The sequence below is a fragment of the Camellia sinensis genome, chromosome 4 (assembly GCF_055761805.1).
Source record: "Camellia sinensis isolate YWXY chromosome 4, ASM5576180v1, whole genome shotgun sequence".
Taxonomy (NCBI): domain Eukaryota; kingdom Viridiplantae; phylum Streptophyta; class Magnoliopsida; order Ericales; family Theaceae; genus Camellia; species Camellia sinensis.
The window spans coordinates 198,398,976-198,425,542 of record NC_138964.1 but is presented as its reverse complement, the minus strand read 5'-3'; the positions used below and the strand labels follow the sequence as shown (position 1 = coordinate 198,425,542).

Sequence of the window (26,567 nt, the reverse complement as noted above, 5' to 3'; positions counted from 1 at the left end):
TACATGACACATTTATTAAATTTTTAGAACAATAGTAAATATTATTGATTGTTTTAAAATAATAATATTCTTATTTGATGATTTTATTTATACTTTATCTATTTTATTTTAGTGACAAAGTGCAAATGGAATCACTAATTTGCCAACTAGATTACTAAATAAAAACATTATTATTCTAAAATTTTAATAAATGTATTATATATTTTACACATAATTTAGGGATTGTTTGAGATGAATTATATAAGTGTACTTTTTGATTTTTTTGCTAAAAAAGTAGAAGAAAAAAATATGTATATTTAGGATAACTTTTTGATTTTTTATAAAAAAAAATGTGTAATAAAATATTATATCAACTAACAAAATTATCGAATTTGTAACAACCCAGATTTTTAATTATTCTGTAAAATTTATACTAATATTATTTAATCTCAGTTCTGAAAATATATAATTTATTATATATTATTATGTGTAATTTTGTAAAATAATATAATTATTAAAAATTTAAGAATCAAAATATAAATAATAATAATATAGATAATAATAATAATAATAATAATAATAATGAGTGTGATATTAAAATAAATAATTAATATCTGTTAGTATACAATAAAATATAATTTAATTAAGAATTATTTTATTTATATAATTATATTAAAATATTAGATTAAAAGATAATTATCTTAAATATCTATTAAGAATAAGAATAAGCCTTTGTAATTATTATTGAAATCTGCCAGTCCTTTTTCCTCTATAAATACGGAGGAGCCAGGAGAGAGAACGGAAAGAAGAAGGAAAAACAGAAAGAAAAGAAAAGAAAGAGAAAGAAATGAAAGAAGAAAATAGAGGAGAGAAAGAGGAAGAAATGGTGAAAGGTGAAAGGGTGTTTAATAATTGAAAGAAAGAGTGAGATATTAAAGTTAAGGTGAGTTATATTATGTCTTAAGTTATCAAAATGTGTTTTACGTATGTTTTAACTTACCAAAATCTGTTTTATACAAGTTATGTTTTTAATAAAAGTTATGTTTCATAAAAGTTTCAGTTACGTGGTTTATCTCCTAAACTCTATTTCCTTAAAAGGAAACTCATGGATATATTTGTTTATATTTTAAAGAATATTTGGCTATGACCTTATACACAATTATGTTTTGTAAGTATTACCACGGAAGTCCTACGCCTTGGGGGACTTAAATAACCATTGGCCTCTGTTTGACTACTTTGTGGTCCTCTGTTTGTCATGGATCCACTGACTTCTGTTTTGTGTGGACCAAAGTGCTGTGCGGAACTAAGTGCTACACTATTGTGGGAGTCACCTCTAAAATCCGTACGAGCCACCTCTTAAATCCGTACCTCTGTTCTGACTATCACTTCTGTGACCTCTGTTCTGTTCTATGGTTATGGCTATTTACTTACATAATCTATGTATTTCAGTTCTGCTATTCAAATGATTTATGTTACTCAAAAGATTTATTTATATAAATGTTTTGGCCTAATTAACTATCCATGGTTATTTCGTGTCCCTTATACTCTTGGTATAATATTTCTCACTCTGCCATGTGCTTATAGTTGTTTACTAATTTTCAGGAAACATGCAATTCTGAAATAGCTTCTGGAAAGTCTTAGATGCGAGACTGCGGAATAGACATACATAGCACTTTTTTTATATGTAAATATCGACCTTTTTGGTCAATACTTTTTGTAATAAAAATAGAAGCTCCAATGATTATTTTGGTACCCTTACTGAAATATTTCTTCTGCTTGCGTTTATTTATTTGTTTAAGAATTGGCCGTAGGTAACTTCAGTTACTGGCCATCATGATGCTTAACTCTTGAGTACGGGGAGCGAGTCGTGACAGAATTACCCCTACTGACACATGCAACAGGCTGTCTGTGCATTTCAATTTATGTTTTCTATGGGAATGTGTGGCTTACATTGAGCCATGTATTGCATGCAGAGAAATTGTACTGCAGCACTATGCTGCACTATTATTTTTTTTGAACTCACAGACTTCCCACCAAACAGTGTGAACTTTTTTACTTTTTTAGTGACTTTTTAACTTTTGTAGATGATACCAAACCAGCCCTTAATCTTTTATAGAAAGTAAAGATTCATCCACCCAATTTAACATCCCTAAGATCGCTTCTAATATTTTCAAATTTCATAAGAACTCCAAGATTTTTTTTACTTTAATTAGCACAAAACTCTTCTTTTTAGTTTTGTTTTGTAGCCATGTTTTATCTAAGACTGTAAATGAGTTGAGTTTTGTTAAGCTCAATCTCGGCTCATTTGCTTATAGAGTTCGTTTCTTGAGCTTGAACTTGTCTCGGCTTGACTTGTTAATATTAATGAAACTCGTTTTATTCGATAAGATATTTTTTAATACTATTTATATTATTTAATATTTTATACTATTATTTATATATTTGCATATTATTTAATATATAAATAATATATTTATTATATAATTTAAATAAAGATAAACGAGTCGAACTTGACAAGCCAAACTTATTCGAACTCAAACTCGTCTTGTTTACTAAACGAGTTTAATATTCGAATTTAAACTCAGGTCGATTACTAAACGAATCGAACCGAACCCTTAACGAGTTAAATTGAGCCAAGTCGAGCATGTTAGTAAACAATTTAGTTTATTTACAGCTCTAGTTTTACCACTTTTCTATAAATTACTAATAGATTCTTAACTTAAAAAAAAAAAAAGGATTGTATAATATTTTGAAGGGGATAAATTTTGAAGTTTATGATGAAAAATTGCAAGTGAACCCAAGACTTTGCCTTTGTAGATATAACTTAGGGCGTGTGAGTGTGTTCCTTCGAGATCGGAGGTTTAATTTTCATTATGTATTAGGGCAAAGATTTGGTTAAATTATAGATATTCTCTTGAGGTTTCGGAAATTACATCTCACTTATTGAAGTTTGTATTTTAATAGCAATTTGTCCCTTGAAATTTATATTTTATAACAAATTACTCCTTAATTTATTATGCAAATATAACATTTAGAAAAAAATTTATAATTTTTTAAATTTCAAAGATATTTATAATTTAATCAAATGTCAAGGTATATGTAATTTGCCGTATGTATTATGTAATTTGCCGTATGTATTATTAACTTTTTGACATGATTATAACATTTTTCTAATTTACGTGAAAGAGACACTTGCCTAAATTTCAAAATGAACCGAGGATACGCGTAAAGCTGTTTCAGACACTTCTCTCTCTCCGCAAGCACCAGTTCGATTTCCCGAACTAGGGTTTTGGGATCTGGAAAATTTCCCCTAATTTTCTCTCTTCCCAAACAATGGGAGTAACCATCGTGACCGACGTATGGGAACCGAATCGGGCGCTATATGTATTCATTTTAGTATCCTGCTCCCTCTCAATCTTCTGTCTACCTCAGCTCTCGTCGAATTCCAACAGAACTCTCGCTCGCACTCCGTTCGATCACTCTCTTCCCTCTTCTCTCTTTCGTTTCCAGAGAAGTTTTCTTCTCCTCTATTCTCTCTCTTCAGGTCTGCATTGTACGTTTCTAAAGAGTGCCATTCAGTTTGGTTGATGAGAAAAATAATGAAAAAATGAGAAAGAAAACTTGAGATTTTAAAAATTAAAAGCTCAATATACTTGTTATTAAGCTAAAAGCCTAGATTTTGATCTTGCTTTAGTTGCTTATCAGTTTCTGATTATCTTTTTGTTTTTTTTCTTCTATGTTTCTCTCAGTGATGGAAGGGCTGTGGTCAGTGCTTGGAGAGTATGAGTTGTCATATTATGGTGTTGGTAGGGAGCAAATGGTGTTGTCTCTGTGTGTTGGTTATGCAGCTGCTCTCTTCCTTGGTACTTTCTTAGGCATGCTTTCTGATTTAATGTAAGTGCATATTGTTGTTGCCTGTGGTTTCTTGTTTCTTGTTTCTTCTTCTTTTATTTTTATTTTTTGTTTGATGCAAAGTTAATAGGTTTGTGGTCTAATACATATATACTTCATTCTTGCAAATGCATACACCTAGGAATAACAAAATCAGTGAGATGGTTGATTTGAATTGTGAAGCAAACAAAGCATTTTCTGTATTTTTTGGAAAATTTCAGGTTATTTAGAGATTATTCACAATATCTGGAGTAATCGGTGAATAAGTAGGTGATAACATCAAGAAATTCACGAAATGGCATGGCAATGATTTCAAAATGCATGATAGTTTGTTCGAAACTAATTAAATATACTTCTGGACTATGTACTCTGCTTGTATGCAATTCTGCCTCGCCAAGAAGATTGCACAGGTTCTTTTGTGTTGTTATTTCAACTTAATAAGTTGATAACCGTCTCACCAGCATTCATGCCTGTAGCTTCTACTGATAAGTTATAGAGCTATTGTGTGTGCTACTACTACACAGCTTGTCTTGTGTTTCTTGCTTTACTGATTACGGTATGATCACTTCATTGAGTGCTATTTCTATTGAAATGCTTTCTAATTTGGGGGTTACAAGGCATAGTATACTACTAAATTGTATCCATTTTCAATGTTTTGTTTTTTCTGCTAAGTTATAGTGCAATTTATCATTTAATGCAGAGGTCAAAAGAAAGTTTGTTTGATATTTTGCATGCTGCACCTCTTTGTTGGAGTGTGGAAGAGAATTATTGCACATCCAAGTGTCTGGTTAGCAAGTATCTGTCTCTCACTTGCCAGTTCAATTTTTTCATTCAGTTTTGAGACATGGATGGTGGTTGAGCATGACAAGGTTTGTGTTAAAAAACCAGTTTTCAATTTTGGATTAGACATTGGCCGCATGTTTGGTGTTGGAAACTCTATTACATGAAACTGGCCGGTCCTGTTCCAGATCCTAAACATGTATTTCTTTGCAGCTAGTGTACAGGCAAGACACATTGAATGACTTGTTTTGGTTAATGACATTCACTGAATCTGCATCTTTCATCAGTAGCCAAGTGATAGCAAATTCGTTGGTTGGTAGTTACGTGGACAAAACTATGCTGTCTGCTTCTACTGCAGCAGTGTTTCTGGCAATTCTCTCCATCATTTTTATCACTCGAGGATGGAAAAAAGATCTGCGAACAGCATCACTCAAGGATTATAGGATATCTTTCAATGCACACATCTTTGGTGGTATGAAATGCATCCTTACTTTCAGTCTGCTATCTTAATTTTCCTTAGATAAGATGAAATTCTTGAAGGCTGGCAGGATGAGAATTTATCAAATCTTAGGTAAGGTTGAGTGGTCAGGGTATAAAATTTTTATAAGGGAACTTCAATTTTTTTGAAATTAAAAATTAAGTGGTGTAAATTTACAAAGATCTTATTACTGTAAAACAAAGAAAAGATTAAATGAGTGTTGTGGCCATAGTTTGTGTTCTTATAGCAATTCTTACCTTTTGCACCATGGTCATTATCTAAGTCGTTTTCAAATGAATTCCTATTTTGCATGATATGGATGTAGAAAGGCGACGCCATGGTACATATGGCAACACCTAAGGATGATTGAAAATTTACTTTGTGATGCAAATCACGTGGGTTGAAAATCCTAGTAATAGCTATATGAGTAGAAACTCCATTGGGATCCACCTACAATCAGCTCATGAGGCCATTTTGTGTTTTTTTTTTATTTGCAATCTTAGTATTTGCAGATTTGGCAATTAGTCATTTAAGTTCTCGAGGGGTATTTTGGTCATTATACATCAATTTAAAAAGGTCATGTGATTTTTAAGCCAGTTACTTTTAGGGGCATATTAGTCATTTAGGGGTTGTTTGGGATGTCCTAAATAAGTGCACTTTTTGACTTTTTGGACTAAAAAGTTGAGGAAAAAAATATGGTTGTTTGGGTTAACTTTTTGACTTTTTATAGAAAAATGTGTATTAAAAAATTGTATAAATTAGTCTGTAGGGGAAAATTAGGATTGGGAGTTGTGCAGTCGTAATTTTTGACTTTTGGTGAATAGTGATAATTTTTTAACTTTTTGAGTATCTTTTTTGACTTTTTGACTTTTTTTCAACTTGCCAAACTTGGCCTTAATTATCTTTTATTTGGTTGGACAAAATAATAACATTAGATTAATCTTATATAAAGGGCTGAGATCTTATTTTTATTAGGATAACCCTAGAATCTTTTAAATGGTTGTTTTAGCCTGTATTCTGTAGCTTTTGGACCATCGTTTATGCAATTTTAAGAATGCTACAACAACTGTCTTCCTCTCCCTTTGTTTTGGGATTGAGAAGTGGGTGTTTAAGCTATAAGTTTTAGCTTGTTCTAACTCTTTGAGTTTTCTTCTTAATCTTTTAATCTTCTTTTGGTTAGTGGATTTACTTCAAAAAAAAAAAAATTACAGATTATAAATTTCCTGTTATTGGTTGAGAAACTATGTACCCAATCAATGGTTTCTTTCTTTGGTTAGATAAACGGGTATGGCTTTTGGCTTGGGCACAAGCTTGTGTTCAGTTCTCCATTGCTGTCTTCTGGATTCTGTGGGCTCCCACTATAGTGGTACACCCTTGACCTCAATCTGAGTGGAATTAAATTTGATTTCAGTTTGGTTTCTGATGGATCATTTTTGTTTCCTTGCCATCTAGAAACTGTTGAATGTGAAAGAAGCTTCAAAGCTTTGAAAAATTCTTTGATGTTGTGTTTGGTTCATGAATTTGGATAGGGATTTGAAAAGAGAAAGAAAAAAAATGTGAAAAGTAGCTATATTTTTCTCACATTTTACCTAGTTTTTCCCCTTCCCTTTCCATTTCAAAATCCCTATCCAAATCCATGAACCAAATACGGCCTAAAACTAATCTCTATTGAATTAAGTCATTACATTTTACACATTTTAGAGATTTTTTTGTACTAATATAATTTTGACTTCCTATTTGGAAATTTGGACTTTTGACATCTAAAGTCTATCTAAAATCAAATAAGACCTATAAGTAAAACCTTAATTACAAACTTAATATGACAACCCTAAGCGGCCTTTATAGCCCATGTCTATAAATTCTTCCAATTACCAAAATAACTCTAATTCTTAAAAACTTAACCAGACATAATTAAAACTCTCTTTAGCATACTAAAGCAAAAACTATGCATAACATGACTCTTATTGACAACGCAAGGTCCCAAACGGGTCCTAACTTGAAATCAACTACTTTCGTATTTTTTTGCCATCTCTTCATATTTACTTTTTCTTGTGCTCTTTTTGGCCTGCATTAACTGCTTATTAACAGTTGGTGCAAATTGAGAGACCTATTTTTTAATAGCACCATGTAGCCAAATTTTATGGAAATTGCCAATTTATTCAATTGATGTTCTTGTGATTTTAGGCTGATGGACAAGAAGTGCATCTAGGGTTGATATATCCTTGTTTGCTGGGTGCTAGGATGCTAGGAAGCACAGCATTTCCATGGTTTTTCAGTGGAAGGTTATCTATTCAACCTGAGGATTGCCTGGTGTACGGGTTCATTGTAATGGGTTTTGTTTTGTCCATAGTGGCTTATGATTATCAGGTGGGGATGCTTTACTCATTGATCGTTTAGAGAACTAATTTTTTCCCATTCCATTTTTTGGATTCTGAAGCTTGTTCTTGAATTTTTATAGCTTGTACTTATATGTGCAGGAAATTGGAGTTCTTGTGGCACTATTCTGCTTATTTCATGCTTGTGTTGGCCTGATTTTACCTTCACTTGCCAGATTGAGGACCATGTAAATTATACTAATGCTCCTTTGTTTGTGATTTCTTACTGATTTTGGCTTTTGTTTGGTGGGAGTTTATTTCATTCAGTAACTTGTCTATATATGAGAGGAACTTTTCCTGCTTGCTTGTTCCATATACAGGTATATACCAAACAATTTGCGTGGAGGGATGATAAGCCTTTCTCATTCCCCTGCAAATGCAGCAATTCTGTTTTTCCTATTGCAAGTATGTACCTCTGTCCATAGTAGGAAAAACTTCCAGAGTTTTAATTTTTTAGTCATAATCATACTCGTAGGTGCCAAATAGGCATAAACCCTGCACATAGGATGTATAAAAAGCTATATGCCTGTACCTCCTCAAAATTTCATGTATGTACAAGAGCAATGTTGTTTTTTACTTTTCTCTGTTTCTCTGGCGGCAGAATTTCCAATTTTCATCACAATCAGCCTGTGATTTTGTTGGATTTTGACCTGGATGATGTGCCTAAAGGACCAACAGTTATCTCTATACTTTCAAACTCCAGCCCTCTGCTGTAGGCTCTCTCCAGCACCCTAAAGTTTTTAAATGGGCATTATCTGGAATATCTGACAAACTTAAATTGAAATTCAGCTTAGAAATTGGAAAGCAATCTCAATCCCAATCCCAATCCCAATTCCAATCCCATGTCATATTCAATTATTAAACCCTATCACCCTAAAGAATACTAAGCAGGCCCTAGTTACATATAATGATCCTTTGGTTGAAAGCATCAAAACCTTAAGATTTTGTGAATTTTTCCGCTATTTGATATATTTTGCATAATTGTCTTGTCTACATTTCTTAGGATTCAACTTTTTAAACACATCACATTTTGTTATTTTCAGATTATGAAGCATCAAAAATATTTTCTCTGATTGTTGTGATAATTTTCATTTTTCTTCCTGGCTTACCATCAAATATTGAGATTAGTTGCTACCTTGTTACAGAGAGGCTACTACCAAAACATTGAGAATTCAACAATCATGGCATTTGCTGCTCTTGGCCTATTCTCCGCGGCAGGTTGCATGTATCTTTTGAAGCGCTGGGGGAAGCAACGCCACCAAAACTGCCACAAATTGTGATTCCATATCCTTGTTTCCAAGATCAATGGCCAGTGCAGGCGGATCTACGTTTTACCAAATTGGTAAGAGAAGAGATTGAAGAAAAGGTCAGAAATGAAGAAATTCCAACCCTTGCAAAGCCATTCAAGAGATCTGCCGATTAATTGAAGAAAAAACAATGAGAACAGAGTTGATATTATATATCTCCACTGGATTCTACAGAATTCTCAAGTCGAAAGTTGAAGAGTGGATAAATACATGACACTGATCTCAACTGCTGATTCTGTTTCTGTGGGGCTCACATTTGTTTCCTTGCTGCACCACACGATTAACTGAAGCTTAAACTAACAAGGATAAAAGGTTTACATGGTGTGATTATCGAGCTTTTAATTTTGTGGATGAACACGTATTGCTGTTCAAGTCTATAAATGTCTCAGCTGAGAAGACGTTGCATGAGATCCACCAATTGAGATATACTAACCAAGGTGTATTTTTATTTTTATTTATTTTTAATTTTTTGTGGACATTGAAAATTTTATGATACATGTTTCTTTGCTCGAACTTGTAATAATGCCACAAGGAAATCTAGGATGTGCCCTTGTGGATGAAGAGAGATTTTAGCTGGTTTGTTCATTCATTCATTCGCAAAACTGTCAAATAATCACTTAATGTTAATAATGTTGTTCAAATTGTGAAATTAAATAAATAGATGTATGAAGAAATCAAAATTATATACCAAGAACATATGCTGATAATTATAATTAAATTTTAACAGAAATATACAAAAATAATAAAATAATAAAGAAACAAAACCGAAGCCTGCACGGTAGTAGTTTCCTTAAAACAGATTTCGCTGCCTCATGGGTCGAGTGCTTGAGGAATCACGGTGTCTGTATCTCAGGATACGATGGTCAAAAATCAGTTACGGCAGAAGCACTTTCTGTCTAGCTTAGCGAACAAAAACAGTGGCAACACTCTCACAGTAGGAATTTTCTGTCAAACTGACTTGTAAAATGGAAGCAAAAAAATTTATGTATTGAGACTTGATAGGAGGGTCTCAATTTATACATGCATAAGGGAGAGAAGAAAAGCTTCCAACCTTTAAGGCTGGTCATTAAAACACCATTAACAAGCATCCATAGCCCCATTCCAAAAAATTGAAAAGTTTGGATACCCAAAAGATTCACACTCTTTAGCCAAGAAAAATGATTTAAATACCATTTAAAATCCTATTTATGAATCTAACATCATGAGGCAATTTCTTGGCAATTTTTTATTCAAAACCCAATGATTTTTTGGCCCACTTGGACCCAACACAATAAATGGTTGTGACTCACTTTAATATTTAATAAAAGTCACCACACTTTAATATTAAATTAAAGTAACCAAAAATTATTTTTTCCAACAATCTCCCACATGAATAAAAATTGACCGAATGACTCAACAAACAGACACCGTTCAACAATAAAGACTCGGAGAGAGAGTACAACGGACTAACTCCGACATCAGAGAAGGTAGCTTTTGGTTTTGAACCTCTCCCAGTGAAAACCTATCGAGTTTATTGGCTAATCAGTGAATATGACATCTTGAACTGCTCTGTTGTTTATGTAAACTGAGACAATAAATCTCATACGGGAATTACTCCTACCACCATTTTGTTTTCACTGGTGTGACCTGTATGGCCCAAGGCACTAGCCTGGTTTAGCAAGTGGTTTCAAAGAATCTTGGCATGTTCAATTCTTCTAGAAGCGGCCCCACTTTAAACTCACATAGGTGACTCTACTTTAGTATCCTGCTATACTTAGCTCAACAACTTAACACACTAGAGCCATTAAAAGCTCAGCTTAACCTCTACACTTCCAGGTATCACTGATAGAAGGAATGACTGGAGGTTTAACCTCCTCAGTGACATACCACCATTACACGCAATTAGGTTGTCCCATTGAACCTAGATCTTGGGATCTCCAGTAAACTAGGTTGGGTTTCCATTCCGGTAACTTCCAAAGGCCTCAACCCCATTCCTTTTGACGACGTTTCGACTAACACTCGATTTAACTCTTTGGTTAGCGGATCTGCAATGTTGTCTTTCGACTTTACAAAGTCTATAGAGACAACTTCATTCGAGAGTAGTTGTCGTATGGAATTATGTCTACGACGGATATGTCTAGACTTTCCATTATACATATTGCTCTGTGCCCTACCAATTGCAGATTGACTATCACAATGAATACAAATAGCTGGCACAGGTTTAGACCAACGTGGCAAATCTTTAATGAAAATGGCGAAGCCATTCAGCTTTTCCCGCTGCTTTATCAAAAGCAATAAACTCTGATTCTATCGTTGATCTAGATATACACGTTTGCTTGGAAGATTTTCAAAACACGGCTGGCCCACCAAGAGGGAACACATATCCACTAGTGGACTTTGAGTCCTTTATATCTGATATCCAATTTGCGTCACTATAGCCTTCAAGCACTGCTGGATATCAAGTATAATGCAGCCCATAATCTCGAGTGTAGCATATATACCTTAACATCCGCACAATGCCCTTCCAATGAGAAGCATCGGGATTACTAGTGTATCTACTAAGCCTGCTAACCGAATAAGCTATATCCGGCCTAGTACAACTCATCAGATACATTAAATTTCCAATTACCCGAGAATATTCTAACTGAGAGACACTTTCTTTATTATTCTTGGTAAAATGTAGACTTAAGTCTACAGGTGTCGATGACACACTCGTATCTGATTTACTAAACTTCTCAAGTATCTTATCAACATAATGAGACTGAGAAAGTACAATTTCGCCAGATGTTCTGGTAACCTTAATTCCCAGAACAACATCTGCAATACCCATATCCTTCATGTCAAACTTAGAATTTAACAACTTCTTGGTAGTTTTAATCATTTCATCATAACTATCTATAATGAGCATATCATCAACATATAGACACAAAATGACATAACCTCTGTCAGTGTCTTTGACATAAACACACATGTCACATTCGTTGAAAACTCACATGACAACATTACGTTGTCAAACTTCTCATGCCATTGTTTAGGTGTTTGTTTCAAACGATACAATGATTTGACAAGTTTACAGACTTTCTTGTTTTGCCCTGGAGCTGAAAATCCTTCAAGTTGTTCCATGTAGATTTCTTCATTCAAATCCCCATTTAAGAAGGCTGTCTTTACATCCATCTGGTGTATCTCCAGATTGCACAAAGCTGCTATCGCAATCACCATGCAAATGGATGTTATCCTAGTTACAGGTGAGTACGTATCAAAGTAATCCAGGCCTTCTCGTTGCCTGTACCCTATGATAACGAGCCTCGCCTTATACTTGTCAATAGACCCATCGGCCTTCATCTTTCTTTTTAAAAATTCATTTGCAGCCTAAAGGCTTACAACCTGGAGGTAAATCTACCAACTCTCAGGTGTGGTTTTGTAAGATGGAGTCAATCTCACTTTTGATCGCTTCTTTCCATAAAGGACTCTCAGGAGAAGTCACAGCTTTGTGAAAAGTTTGAGGTTCGTTCTCAACCATAAAAGTCAAGAAGTTTGGATCAAAAGACTTGGACATCCTAGCCCTTTTACTCCTTCTAGGCTGATCATCGCCTTGATTCTCAACTTGATCATCAAAATGATCATCATCACTAGCAAGCTCACCAAATTGCTCCAAAACCTCAGAACCCCTTCTTAGGTTCAGCAAGGAAAAATGTCTTCAAAGAAACATGCATTCCTTGACTCCATGATGGTATTCCTGTGAATGTCTAAAGTTTCAGACTTATGTACAAGAAACCGATATGCACTACTATTATGTGCATAACCAATGAATATACAATCCACGGATTTCGAGCCTATCCTAACCCGTTAGGGTGTAGGAATCACCACTATTACAAGACACCCCCACATTCGTAAGAATTTATAAGAAGGCTTAACGCCTTCCATAACTCATACGGGATCTTGTCTACTTCGCTTCAACACAAGTTTCACACTTGTGTTTCGTCAGAACGACCTTGTCGGACTAAAAAACCATGCGAAAACATGTTTACTGAGAAGAGACCTAGAAACAAGATTCTTACGAATGTCTGGAACAGGCAGGACGTCGTTCAAGGTTAGCTTTTTTCCTGAGGTTAACTTCAGGACCACCTTTCCCTCAACAAATGAGGTAGTAGAGTTTCCTATAAACAACTTCTTACCATTTGTAACCGGTTCGAAAGTTGTAAACAGCTCATTCTCGGAGCAGATGTGGCGTGTAGCCCTAGTAAAACTAAAAGCCTCGCTACCACAGTTATAGCACTTCCCAAAGAACCGACAACCAGGTTCCTGCGGCTTGTATGCCAGCTTCTTTGCAACACCACCCCTTGACCCCAACTTAGAGCCCTTGTTCAAGGGGGGGCTTCTTCTTCATCCTAGAAAATTTGCCATGCTCAATGACATTGGCCTTCACTGAGGAGGTACTCTCTCATTTCTTTCTATTATCCACCTCATTACGGAGTCGGATAATTAGGTCTTCTTTGTAGAATTTATACATAGTTTTAAATAAATCCTTGAGTCACAATGATTATGAAACTCTAAAAATCATATCACAGTAAATACATTCCCAGAATGTCATCAACCGAATTAGGCACCCAAATATATTAGGTCTGACCTATCACTCTGAAGCCAATAGTCTTACTATTAGGAAACACAAATCCAGTGTTCAATAGTCTACTCTTCGGAACTTCATAACATGGCCAGTAGTCTTATCACTAAGAATCACTAATTTCTCAGCATGTGGTCAGTAGACTTTCTACTACTAGGAATCACAATGTCTTAACCTGTGATCAGTAGTCACTTTACTACTAGGAATCACAACGTCCTGACATAAGATCAATAGACTCTTTCATTACTAGGAATCATCATGTCTTGACATATGACTAGTAGCCTCTCCACTACTAGGAACCATGATGTCTTGACATGTGATCAGTAATCTGTTCACTACTAGGAACCACAATCTCAGAACTATGTAGCCAGTGGTCTAACACCTCTTAGGAACTACCAGTTTTCTATCTCTGTGATCAGTGATCTTGTACTCACTAGGAGCCACTAATTTAAAAATATATTTGAAATTTAAAAATCCAAAAACTATTCACCTACTATAACAGGTTGTCTCAACTTTCAAGCAAAGTCACATAGCAATCATAAATGCTATAAATAACATAAGGATACCATACTAATTGCCAATTAAGAGATATTTTAATGCAATCTTATGATTTCCTTAATCATACTTGATATCTCAAGATTTTCCTTTAAGAATCTCGCGAGGCTAAGGTTGTCAGGTGGAACAACATTTCTATTTGTCACCTTTTGAAGCCATTTCTGAAACATCACAACAGAATTTCATTTCTGTGATTCCAGAAATTAAACTTAACCCTTAGAAAATCTCTCAGATGGAAATTTAATTTAAAACTAGTCTCACCATTTAACCTAGAATCGAACATGGTCAAGAATGTTCCCAAGAAGACTGGAGGGGTTACATTGGTCCCACTTAAAACCCAGTTAACCTTTTGACAAAACATTCAAGAGCATGTTGACTCCTAATCCATAGGAAACAATTTAAAAATTAAGATTTTCAGGGAATAAACCAGGTTATAACAAACCGATTCCCAAGCAAATAAAATTTGCTATTAGAATCACACCACTCATAAAAGTTAACCGGTACTCCCGGAACTAAGCCCATTATTTCTAAATAAAATCAAAAATATTTTAGCTAATGCTAAAATTTGGTTTCCTTTCTCAAAACCAAAACACTTTGGACATAATCAGATTATAACCAAAGACTTTCTCCAAACACGACTTTCCAACACTTTGGGAATAAAATGATCAAACCCAAAGACTTCCTCAAACTCCAAAGGTTTGAAACCAAATCCGTCTTAGTTGTCATTTCTGAACAAATAAGAACTACTCTTTAGCCAAAGTTAAAACTTTAGTTTCTATCACAGAAAACCAAACCAAGTTCCAAACTTACAAGTAATTTAAAAATTGCTATAACAATTATACTCATATAAAATGCTTCTAACAAAACAAGCAAATAAAACTTGCTACCACAAATTGATAAACAAACCAACTAAATCTCAAGCAAAACATGCTTCAAACATTTAAATAAAATAGCCAATCCATAAGGATTCTATTTAGTCTAAAAGCCTTTCCACGCTTAGGTATTCCTATTCAACACAAAAGTTAGTAGTCCAAACATTTTTATTTTTTTTTACATCCCAAATACTATTCATTTGGTTTTATATTTGTTTTTTCATTCCCTTTCGCATAAGTATTCCTGTAAAGAAAGTTAGCAGAAAAAACCACAACAAAATACAAATAAATAATCTAAGCAAAAAAATAAATATAATAAATAATTGAAACCATCTAGCCAACTATTTATAAAATTAACTAATGAATTAAAATGCCAATTTAATTAAAACTTTAAAATAAAGTTCAAACTCGTGAGTTATGAATGAAATTAATTCATAATAAACATTTAAACTAACAACTCCAAATAAATAAGTTAAATTCAAAGTTAATGCACCCAATTAAATAATTCAGATTAATGCATCCAATTAGATAATTTAGATTAATGCACCCAATTAATTCAAATTAATCATGTACACAATTCATAAAAACCCTATAACTCGAAATACATTAAACTAAAATTAATAGGCAAGAGTTACAAACCAATAACCATTTAGCAATTAACATATGCAAATAATTCTAAAAACATTAAATTATGTAATCTAGTTTAGAAAATAATAAGCATGTAACAAATTAAAAACTAAAATAGAATCAGCATGTAAAAATTGCAACATTCATAAATTATATTTTATAACCTTAAAATTCATCCAAATCATGGTAGGGTAATGATGAACCATACGCATAAAATAAGATCATACTAATACAATTAAGTATGGAAATTATGATAGAGCATTCTAATTAAACTAAGCACTTAGAGAATAACATTACATAATTTACAATCATTGAATTTTCAAAGGAAAAACAAATAGTGGACTTTCTCTTTAGTACAGGTCGTCTACTTAAATAACAGAAGCAATAGCAAGTAATATGTCTAAAACACATATGGATCTATTCACTAGCAAACACAAATATATTGATTTACTCAGAAGGATGAATCAGTGCAAGAAGGCATGGAAATAGTTTTATGTGCATGCAAAGAAGCAAAATCATGAACCAACAATTAAGCGACAGAAAATGAAACAATGGCCTATTCATATAAATTACTTGAATCTCTAAACATGCAAATTTATATTTTGTATAATTGAAACAGTGAGCAATTCCGCAACAGTTCCTAGTAACATTATATAAAGCTAACCTAATTGTCTATATAAATCTATTCGATCAATTTCATAGAAAATATATAAAAATCTGTTTTAAGCTTGTTGTTCAAATTGTGAAATTAAATAAATAGATTTATGAAGAAATCAAAATTATAAACCAAGAACATATGCTGATAATTACAACTAAATTTCAACAGAAATACACAAAAACAATAAAATGGTAAAGAAACCAAACCGAAGCCTGCACGGTAGCAGTTTCCTTAAAACAGATTTTGCTACCTCACGGGTCGAGTGCTTGAGGAATCCTGGCATCTGTCTCCCAGGATATGACGGTCAAAAACCAGTTACGGCAGAAGTACTTTCTGTCTAGCTTAGCGAACAAAAACAGTGGCAGCACTCTCTCACAGTAGGAACTTTCTGTCAAACTAACTTGTAAAATGGAAGTAAAAAAAATTTCTGTATTGAGACTTGACGGGAGGGTCTCAATTTATACATGTATAGGGGAGAGAAGAAGAGCCTCCAGCCTTTAAGGCTGGTCATTAAAACACCATTAATAAGCATCCATAGTCCCTTTCCAAAAAATTGAAAAGTTTGGATACCCAAAAGATTCACACCCTTTAGTCAAAAAAAAAAAATGTAAATACCTTTTAAAATCCTATTTATGAATCTAATATCATGAGGCAATTTCTTATTCAAAACCCAATGATTTTTTGGCCCACTTGGACCCAACACAATAAATGATTAAGACCCACTTTAATATTTAATTAAAGTCACCACACTTTAATATTAAATTAAAGTCACCAAAAATTATTTTTTCCAACAAATAATGTTTTAACATTTTTATAAAATGTACAAACTTTGTATTTGATTGGTTTGTACTTGATATTACATAGTACATACAAAAATGTAATATGATTTGTTACATGCTTTATAATTGCTGAAAAATGCTTGGAGCACTAATTAGTGCTCCCACTAATTAGGTGGCAGTGGGTCCCACTATTAATGATGTGATATTTTGATCTTAGAGTTATTTTTATTTTTTTTTTTTTTACTTTTTTAATGCATTAGTGCTATTAGCGGTGGTGCTTTTAGTGAGATGAATCATTGTAGTAATTAATTTTTGCTCAACGTATTACTTTTTAGAAACTTTATAGAGATAAGCCTTGTCATTCAATACTGTTGAAGACAAGTTAAAAATTCGATTTTATTGTATAAGGGAACAATCAAAGATGATTTGTATGATTAAAGTGGAATCATAAGGCTAAAGGAATCAACTCAAGAGGATTGTGGGAAGGTATTCATTAACTGATAATTGCTTGATATACTGGAACAATTCATGCTATGACGTGACTGAACATATGTACAATAAAAGTAAAATGGAAAAAGAAAAATGGCAAACTATCAGATAGAAGTTGAAGCTGATATGAAAAGATAATACATTAAGGGAAGATGTCAAAAACCAAATATAAACCTAAATATTTCAATAGAATTATTTCTTGAATAACATTTGCTGATTTTTCAACACAAGCAACCATCTGACAACAATAGCAGCTGAATGGACTACTAGAGAATGTTCCCTCTTCTCTTTTACATCTCTTGGTAGAGTCAAGATACCCAAGCGAAAAATTAATACCCGCTATGACAGTTGATGCAGAAGCAAAAAGCTGAATAATGTTGTCCTTAACCACCAATATGCTTTGGCCCCTCTACCAAGAAAGAGTCTCTTCGTTCCACTTGACTCGGCCAGATATATACAACTTAATGACTCTTTTACATCCCTTGATGCAGAAGCAAAAAGCTGAATAATGTGGTCCTTAACATGTCCCGAGTCTCCCGGATTCCATAACCACCGATATGCTTAGGGCCCTCTACCAAAAAAGAGTCTATTCGTTCCACTTGACTCAGTCAGATATATACAACTTAATGACTCTCTCCCGGATTCCATAACCACCGATATGCTTAGGGCCCTCTACCAAGAAATATATACAACTCAATGATTACCACCGATATGCTTAGGCCCCTCTACCAAAAAAGAGTCTATTTGTTCCACTTGACTCGGTCAGATATATACAACTTAATGACTCTCTCCCAGATTCCATAACCACCGATATGCTTAGGCCCCTCTACCAAGAAATATATACAACTTAATGATTCTCTCTCTCTCTCTGTCTCTCTCTCACCGATATGCTTAGGCCCCTCTACCAAAAAAGAGTCTATTCGTTCCACTTGACTCGGTCAGATATATACAACTTAATGACTCTCTCCGGATTCCATAACCACCGATATGCTTAGGCCTCTCTACCAAGAAATATATACAACTCTCTCTCTCTCTCTCTCTCTCTCTCTCTGTGTCACCGTCTGTGAACTCCCAGTTTCACCCCTAACTCAAGGCTTCACACCATCAGTGCACCACAACACAAAACACCACACAAAGCTCTACTAAAATGCTCAATATATCCCAGAAATAATCTTCGTGCATCCTAGAATCTGCATATAAGGCAATTGTTACCTTAATGTTCTATGAATTCGACGTAGAACTACGGAGTTGGTAGATGCCACAGCCAATGCCATTTGGATCTGTTCTGAAGAAAATCACTGGTAAATATGTAGGCAGCAGAAGCGAAGAATGTACTATATATGAGAGTTGAAATGCTTTTCATGCCAGAAGCTCCATATTTAATCTGACTCATACAAGTTTCTTGCACCAACTGATTATTCCAGACAGTTTTCGTTCAACGTTATCTCTCACTGTTTGTTTCCTTCTTTTTGCATCTTCAAGATCTAGAGTTCTATATGCAAGAGCAAGCAAATACATTGCTGGATGAAGTCTCCTGCAGATAATATATAATATTGAGTACCGTATAATGCCACATCCAAAGAATATGTTATATACATATACCACAATTTTAAATTGCACTCAAATTTGAAGCATGAGGCGAGGGAATGTTCACTAGGACAAGTAGAAGCTTTTTGTTGTGTAGACAATAAATGATAGAACAAACACACACAGAAACAAGAACACTGGCAGGGTGTGCCTACGTCACAATGGAGAGAGAGAGAGAGAGAGAGAGAGAGAGAGAGAGAGAGAGGGAGAACAAATTCACTATATTCAATAAGGATTACAAAACACTCTGAACTTCTCAATGTTACTCTCTTTTTCTGTAACATTCCATGAAACCCTAACTGAAAATTACAATATATACCAACTAGTCTCCGGGCTCAGGCCACCATAAAAAGCCTCTTAAAGTAGTCTTGAGTGTATAGTATACAAGACATCTCACAAAGAGATGAGGTGTGGGCCCAAGTTTCGATATTTTTAGTTAGGACTGGAAACCAACAACAGTTATGCAACTAAAAAGAGATTTCCAAATAAGTTTGGAATTCCATGTCAAGCTATTCTGGAAAGTGCCAGAGTTCAAATCCATATTGTAAACTTCCAATACATAGCAATGAGATTTCTGGACCTATTAGTTTTTTTTTGGATAATTTCTTAACAAAGGGCTGAGTGGGTAAAAAAATATGATGCTAATGTAGTCCTTAAAAAACCAGCATGTGAATTAGTAGAAACTTTTTGCTAGCTTACATTGTGTTTGGTTGGAGGATTTGGGAAGGGATTTAGAAATAGAAATAGAAAATGTGTGTGAAACTATGTGAAATATAGGTAAATTTTATTTACATTTCACCTACCTTTTCCATTTCCTTTTCCAAATCTCTTCCCAAATCCTCCAACCAAACACAACATTAGTAATGCTTAAACATGCAAACCCAAAGAGAAACTCTGAAAAGGCCTCTGAGGCTTATGTGACATTTGACTTACTTTTCAAACTGTTCATCTGCATTGAAGCCATCCCAATACCTTCTGGATGGGACAGTCCGGCCTTTCCTATCTCTGCCAAATGTCTCCACATACCAACCTCCAATGTCATGCATGCCACATCGAGGCTCAAACAGCCAAAATCTGTTGAAAGAAATCATAAAAGGTTCAAAACATCAATTATTATGGGGTTCACTGATCAGGAAGCTCATTTATTTTTACAAAATATTCTTACAAGGAAGCTGTGATTAGAAAAAATATATAAAAACATCTAGTGATTTCAAACCAACATGAACCTCATCTTGAGAATCTTGTTGTTTTTGTACTTCCTCTGGGTTGACCTCAATATTTAATGTTCAGTTATGAAAACAACAATGAAGTTCCGAACCCATTTCAGATATTACTCAGCTAATTAAATTGGAACCCAGCAAGTGATATTGAAAAACAGTATAAGTTTTTCAACTTCGAACAAGGCATAGAAGCAGGTATTCAATGGAAAGTACTTGGCCATTCACCAGAAATATGCAAAAAAATAAATAATAAATAATGTGGCACAAAATGAAGAGTACAAATGACGAGTAATAACATTCTTGCAGAAGGGGAAGAGAACCACACAATGATTTAGAGGGAATTTCACTTGCAAATAATCAGTTGTCAATAAACAATAATTCTCCTGATCAGTCGAAGGAAGATCATTTTATTAGAAGTTGGGCTGGTAGAAAACCTCTGAACAAATCCATCAAAGAAGAACCAGCAAAAGGCGAAAGAAATCTCTTTTTCAGATGCAAAAAGCTTAGGTTGCACTTACAGTTTATTTGGGTTTTGTAAGATTAGTTCTACACTTATCTATCAACATGAATTTGAGAAAATAATACATCTTACGTGCTTGGTGGTAACTGAGCTCTGCTGCATCTGCACTCTGCCACAGAAACTTTATCATCCACTTGATACCAGTGCATGTGTTTTACCTAAGACAAATTCAGTAACAAAAGAAAAGAAAATTCAAAAGACTAATTACACAGATATGTATTTGAATACATCAATCCACTCATTCATAAAGCAGGTCTTGAAAAATTGAATTAACAATCACGAAAATTGGTAGAGGTAAGCCACAACTAACCTAGCATATTAGTGCAAAGTTCATAAGTAATTTATCATCGCAGGAAAATATGATAAGAAAAGACAAGAAACTGGGGTGTAGCATGGGATCACTAGTTGAGCAGCAAGTCAAGTTGTAAGCAGTAGGCCAACAAAATTCCTGGTACAATGGAAGTTCACAACTAAGACAATAAAAGCAACTAAAGTCAACACTAATGCATGGAGAAGTTTTATTTAAAAAAATAATAATAAATAAAGACAATTGATCATGTGTACGGTCATCAAAACTCCCAAGCCATTTTCTCCAGTAGAAACTACAAGGAACTTTAACAATATAAAGCATATGTCACTTATTTACAAAGAATTTGTTCCACTACATGTACATGGTTCTTGACATCGTGCTACACAAAGATATGCATTGATATAAACAAGAAAACCCCAGCATTTGTTTCCATTACAGGCTACAAACAAACTAGAAGTTCTTGTCATTAAGGTGAACACACTGCAAAATTTACAAGAGCCACCACAATAATGCAGGGAACGAAGACAAGCATGTCATTCCACAACAAGAAGTCAAAGAGACATAAATATTGATCTAAACATGAATTTAATAACTGAGGGTGAAAACCAAAACGAATAGAAACTGAAAGAGAGCTGTTACACACACCATCAGTGTCCTATGCTTCATAATCATGTGGGTTTTTATACCATTGCTATCATAGACAAAGCAAGACCCTTCTTCGGAGTTGGTCCCTATTCCAGTTATTGTTCCCAGTGGAATCCTAGATCCAACTGCAACACCCTTGAAGGAGTCTCTAGAAAATCCTTTGCTCATGTACAAATCTTCATGTGAACTAAGGTATACATGTATGTGATCCTGAGAATCTTCATTTCTTATCCCATTGCAATAGCTTTTAGGTGGGACTCTGGTTGCCAAAGCAACCACCTTTCCCAACACATGCAATTCTAGATCTTTATATGCGTCAGATGCATGGTAATCAATCTCTGTTGCTTGCATCCAATGAATTCCAATATCATCTGTTCCAGAATTGGTTTGCCTGCTCGGATTCTCTATGGCTTGGCACAACCCCAACCCTCTAGAGGCAAAAGATGACAGTTTTTCATTGTAGGACTGAGATAATTCAGGAACCTTATCAGCTAGGCATATCATTCCAAAAAGGTCACGCCCTGAAACCAAGTGCAGCACTTCAGGAGTTTCACAGGCAGACCTCTCCTCGGCTTCAAAACAGTCAGGGAGGAGATCCATAGACTCAATCACTGGGCCATAGTATGCTGCATGTATGGCTGAATAAAAATCCCTTTCCAGTACATCAAAGTAGCCTGACCCAACTACAATTCTTCTCTCTGACAAAATATCATTTAAAGCAAACCTATACCATTTTAACCATTCAACAACTTCCATTTCTTTCATTGTTGTTCTGTGTGATTCATATGTGTACATTACTGAAACTTGCTCAGAACATCTCTGAACACGCATTCTCTGAGATAACAGGTACCTGTCATAATGAGTCCTCTTCTCAGAATCTGATAGTATCTGCATTTCATTGTTCACTACTAAGTCAGAACTCCCTTTACATTGAGAGCAACAGTTATTTCTGGTTTCCAGAATATGCTGGAATATTGTATGTACACCATTGCGTTATGTTTATGTAGAACGGCAACACTGCATTTTATATAAATATTTTCAGCATACTGTGGCACTAGACATTGCCACCATGCACAATGCGATGCACACAATATTTCCAGCATGTTTTAGAACCCATAAATAAGTTCATTCAATCACCTAAACTACTGTGACGCTGATGTCAAAGCACAAATATCAAGGAAGTCTCCATGACAAATGAACAGCCCAAGATGGAGGAAAAACAAAAATAACAGGCACTTTCAACTTGAAACATATGCCAAAATCAGAACTAAATAAAAAAACATTTGAGATATAATCCTCGACCGTAAGGTGTTTAAAATAAAGCAAGGATTGCAGGCACATATTAAAACATTGTATAGACAATTGCATGTTACCTTTCCTACAAAACATGTGAATCTAATCGTATTAAATAAATCAAAATTCAAAATGTTTACTTCCCAATGGATTCAAAACATTCCACCAAGAAGTCATTTTTCTTACAGTTTCATGGCATTGCTAACTAGATAATTGAAGATCCCTAACTAATTGATACACATACAAAAAAGCAACAATCCTGACACCACAAGAGTGCCTATAGTAAATTTTAACGAACTTCAGCTTTGTTATGATTTATTAAAAATGTACACTTTCACAAATTACCAATAATTCATAAGAAATTTCAAAATTACAACTCATTCATAAGAAATTTCCAAATTAGCCACAATTTCATAAATGAAGTTGGAACTTCACAAGCTGGAGTTGCTACCTGTGTTCAGTCTAGTTATTTGTAGTGAATGTGCCACCATGTTTTTTGTTCTCATTAAACTCTCAGCTGAACATAATCACTAAGCTCTAGTTCTCTCCACATTTTTCAGAATCAGATTCATTGTGTAGAAAAATACAAACTGAATTCATTCTCATTTCAAGTCTAACTTTATTGCAACTTGAATTTAATTCTCTCACACCATAATTTGCACTTGTAAACAATTTCTGTGAGAACAAAGACAAATTCAGAACATCAAAACAAAGCTAAATATAAAATGAATTTTTAGAAATGTTGATTGAATAAAGACCGATCAACACAACACAATTGACAATATACCTCATAAGCAGCGAGGATTTGAACGAATCGATGAGAATCAGAGGAATGATCCAGCGATTTAACGAGGTCGGGGTGAGTTTCTTTGGCCAATCTTCGGAACGAAGCTTTGATTTCGGCGAACGAGCTTGTTTCGGAAACCCCTAAGAGATCGTATGCGTTTTTTCCGGCAAGTTCACTCGGAGTCGACTCGGTGCCGGTGGTGCTGAACCACCACCACCGATTAGCAGTGGTGGTGTTGAGATTTGATTGCCGTGTGATTGAGAGAATTGGACGGTGGTGATGGTAGAGGCCGACCAGAGAGGACGATCGTCCGGTGAGGAACGCCATTTGTCTTGGGGATTCAGGGAATGATAGGTGGATAGAGTTACAGAGGAACGGTGACAGTGAGGTAGCTTGTTGGTGATGGTAAGAATAACATGTCCATCTCCGGTCACCCGTCGATATATTGGGCTATCAGTGAGCCCATTAATGATTATTTTAATGGGAAAAAGGCCTAATTAGCCCAAGATTTTATTGGGCCCTCAAACCTAAGCATGGAGTCTTGCATTTCCCATGTAGCAAATCTCATAGATTTTTTTTTTTTTGGCCACACGGTTAGATGTTTTAGTAGAGTTAGATTAATATACGTTATTTTATTGACTTAAACTTGGTAGACTTGTACCTACTGGTTTAGTTAACACCGAGATAAAATTTAGCACAAAATTGAGTTTTACAATTTTGTTAGTTGATGAATTGAAACCGATCATATTATTTGCTTTTGTCGATTTTTTAGCTAAGTGTAAATAAGGGATTGCAAGAAAGCTTTAAGAATTTTACAAAATCAAAAGAATTCTACATTTAAATAAACGGGAGAAGGTGAGGATTGCTCTATAAATGTTTTTCTCCTTAACTCTTATTAGCAATGATCGCTTATTTTTTAATACTAAAAAAAATCAAGATATAAAAAGCATTTGAATATAACATATATATATTTTGTCCTTGCTAATGTAAAATTCGTCAAAATCAAAATACATCATATTCAATTTCATTGATTTTTCTTACATTTCTAATTTCTAGGTTAGAGGACTTGCAAATGAATTCACAAGTTTAGGAAAATTATAATCTAAAATTAATAAATAAATATTGATACGCGATGGCACTTTTGTAATTGAAAATTATTTTGATGTGTATTTTATTTTAAAGTGTGTGACCCCAATTCAGACACATCTTAAATTATTTATAAATTTTTCTATTTCTATTCACAAAATTGTCATTGTCATGCAGAAGGAAGATCAAGCTCAACTGAAACTTGGCCACTAATATAGCAAATTGACTGGCAACTAGTCCCAACCTACCATTGAATTACTTATTTATGGTCCACAACTTGAACTCCAGCTTATATTTATTAATTAATATTATAAATAATATATTTATTAACAATTTAATTGCCTCAAAATTAGTAATTGGATACACCTGTTGATCATTCCATGAATTACAGAAAAGTTATGTATTATGTTTTTTAATAATAAGAAAATATATTGCTTTTTTTAAAGAAATTGAAAACACAAAGCAAACACTTAAATGTTTGTAATTAGATGGGTGCAGTCATATTGTTGTTTTTGAGCCTTTAATAATTCTATTCTATTTTATTTTATTTTTCATTTTTGTGAGTACGATATTCAACTACCATGATTTTCTCTGAAAAATGTTTAAAAAATTGTATTTTTAGCACTACCCCTAATCAATAGAAGATGCCAAACTTTAGAGATTTCTGAAAAAAATTATTACCAAGTTTACCAATGATTGTGAAAGGGGCCAAAATTTTCTTCAAAACATTTTGCCAAGTTTTTTAAAATTCCTCGCATTTACTAATTGGCTAATGTCAGGTACTGGTTAATTTTTTTTAAAGTAAAGTAAGAAATTATTTTTGTATTTTGTTAATTTTTTCATGTATTAATGTTGTATTATTTTAATAAATTTCACAATTTATATTTATTATTAATGCAGTATTGACACATAATATAATAAATAAAAAATAATATTAAATATTTTTTTTTTGTCTGAATTTTTACTTTCTACTCATAGAACCGACGCCATGATGATACGTGGCCTCCATTCCTATTTTCAGTATGGTATAGAAAATGATTTGTCCGTAACAAGACTCATAAACAAAGAATCATACTAACAAGTGCACCTAACGTGCTTGTTAAAGTATAATTAATAATAATTATAATCAATGAGTCTTAAAAAGGATTAAAATTATAAATAATCATACTAGAAATACAATGCATTAATTATGAAGTGATTATAATGAAAATCAAAACTCACGAAAGTAGTTTTTTTTTTTGATAGGACACCAAAATAGTTAAATAATTAATAAGTTAATGAGTATACTTTAGTTAGGAATAACTAAAATCAATACTGTGAGGGCATATTTCGTGAATGGCAGTACGTGGTCAGGGTGACGCTGACGTGTCAGCCGAGGTATCATGTGGCTTGGTCATGCGCCAAGATGATCTCGGCTAGGCCAAGGTTATCTACGGAGATATCGGAATCCGAGATGAACGGATAAAGGATAGGAGTCCTATAATTGGGGAGGACCTCAGTCTGAATAAAGATAATCTTCTTAGGGAGTTTATCTCTATCTAGTTGAGAGTCCCAGATGAGTATTGAGCCAAAGTCCATTGAAACTAGGTTTCTATAGGGATCAGGTTAGTGCTAGCTATAAAAGTAGGGCACCATTGTCGGTCTAAGGTATGCTTTTTATACTTTGTCTAGTGAGTTAAGCACGATTGACTATCTTTGAGAGATAATTACTGACTGGATCGTCGGAGTG

The 26,567-nt window shown here is 34.0% G+C and overlaps 2 protein-coding genes across 4 annotated transcripts; one reads left to right on the top strand and one right to left on the bottom strand.

The window, feature by feature from the left end:
* Positions 1-3,151: 3,151 nt before the first annotated feature.
* On the top strand, positions 3,152-9,395 carry LOC114277067 (uncharacterized). Of its 2 annotated transcripts, none has more exons than XM_028218891.2 (9): positions 3,152-3,523; positions 3,729-3,873; positions 4,571-4,739; positions 4,864-5,122; positions 6,406-6,494; positions 7,313-7,495; positions 7,606-7,691; positions 7,824-7,908; positions 8,649-9,395. In XM_028218891.2, the coding sequence occupies exons 1-9, from the start codon at positions 3,313-3,315 to the stop codon at positions 8,781-8,783; spliced, it is 1,362 nt and encodes a 453-aa protein (XP_028074692.2). In that variant the 5' UTR covers positions 3,152-3,312; the 3' UTR covers positions 8,784-9,395. The 2 variants fall into 2 exon arrangements, with proteins under 2 accessions (XP_028074692.2, XP_028074691.2); XM_028218890.2 differs by having other exon boundaries at positions 3,171-3,532.
* An 8,089-nt stretch (positions 9,396-17,484) lies between these two features.
* On the bottom strand, positions 17,485-24,203 carry LOC114277068 (uncharacterized). 2 transcript variants are annotated; one of them, XR_014365457.1, is made up of 6 exons: positions 23,753-24,182; positions 21,673-22,560; positions 21,028-21,165; positions 20,790-20,875; positions 19,911-20,051; positions 17,485-18,924 (listed from the first exon to the last, which is right to left on the bottom strand). XR_014365457.1 is itself a non-coding variant. In XM_028218892.2 (5 exons), exons 1-5 carry the CDS (start codon positions 24,077-24,079, stop codon positions 18,780-18,782), a joined length of 1,587 nt encoding a protein of 528 aa, XP_028074693.2. In that variant the 5' UTR covers positions 24,080-24,203; the 3' UTR covers positions 17,485-18,779. The 2 variants fall into 2 exon arrangements, 1 of the variants encoding a protein (XP_028074693.2); XM_028218892.2 differs by lacking the exon at positions 21,028-21,165 and having other exon boundaries at positions 23,753-24,203.
* Between the last annotated feature and the right edge of the window lie 2,364 nt (positions 24,204-26,567).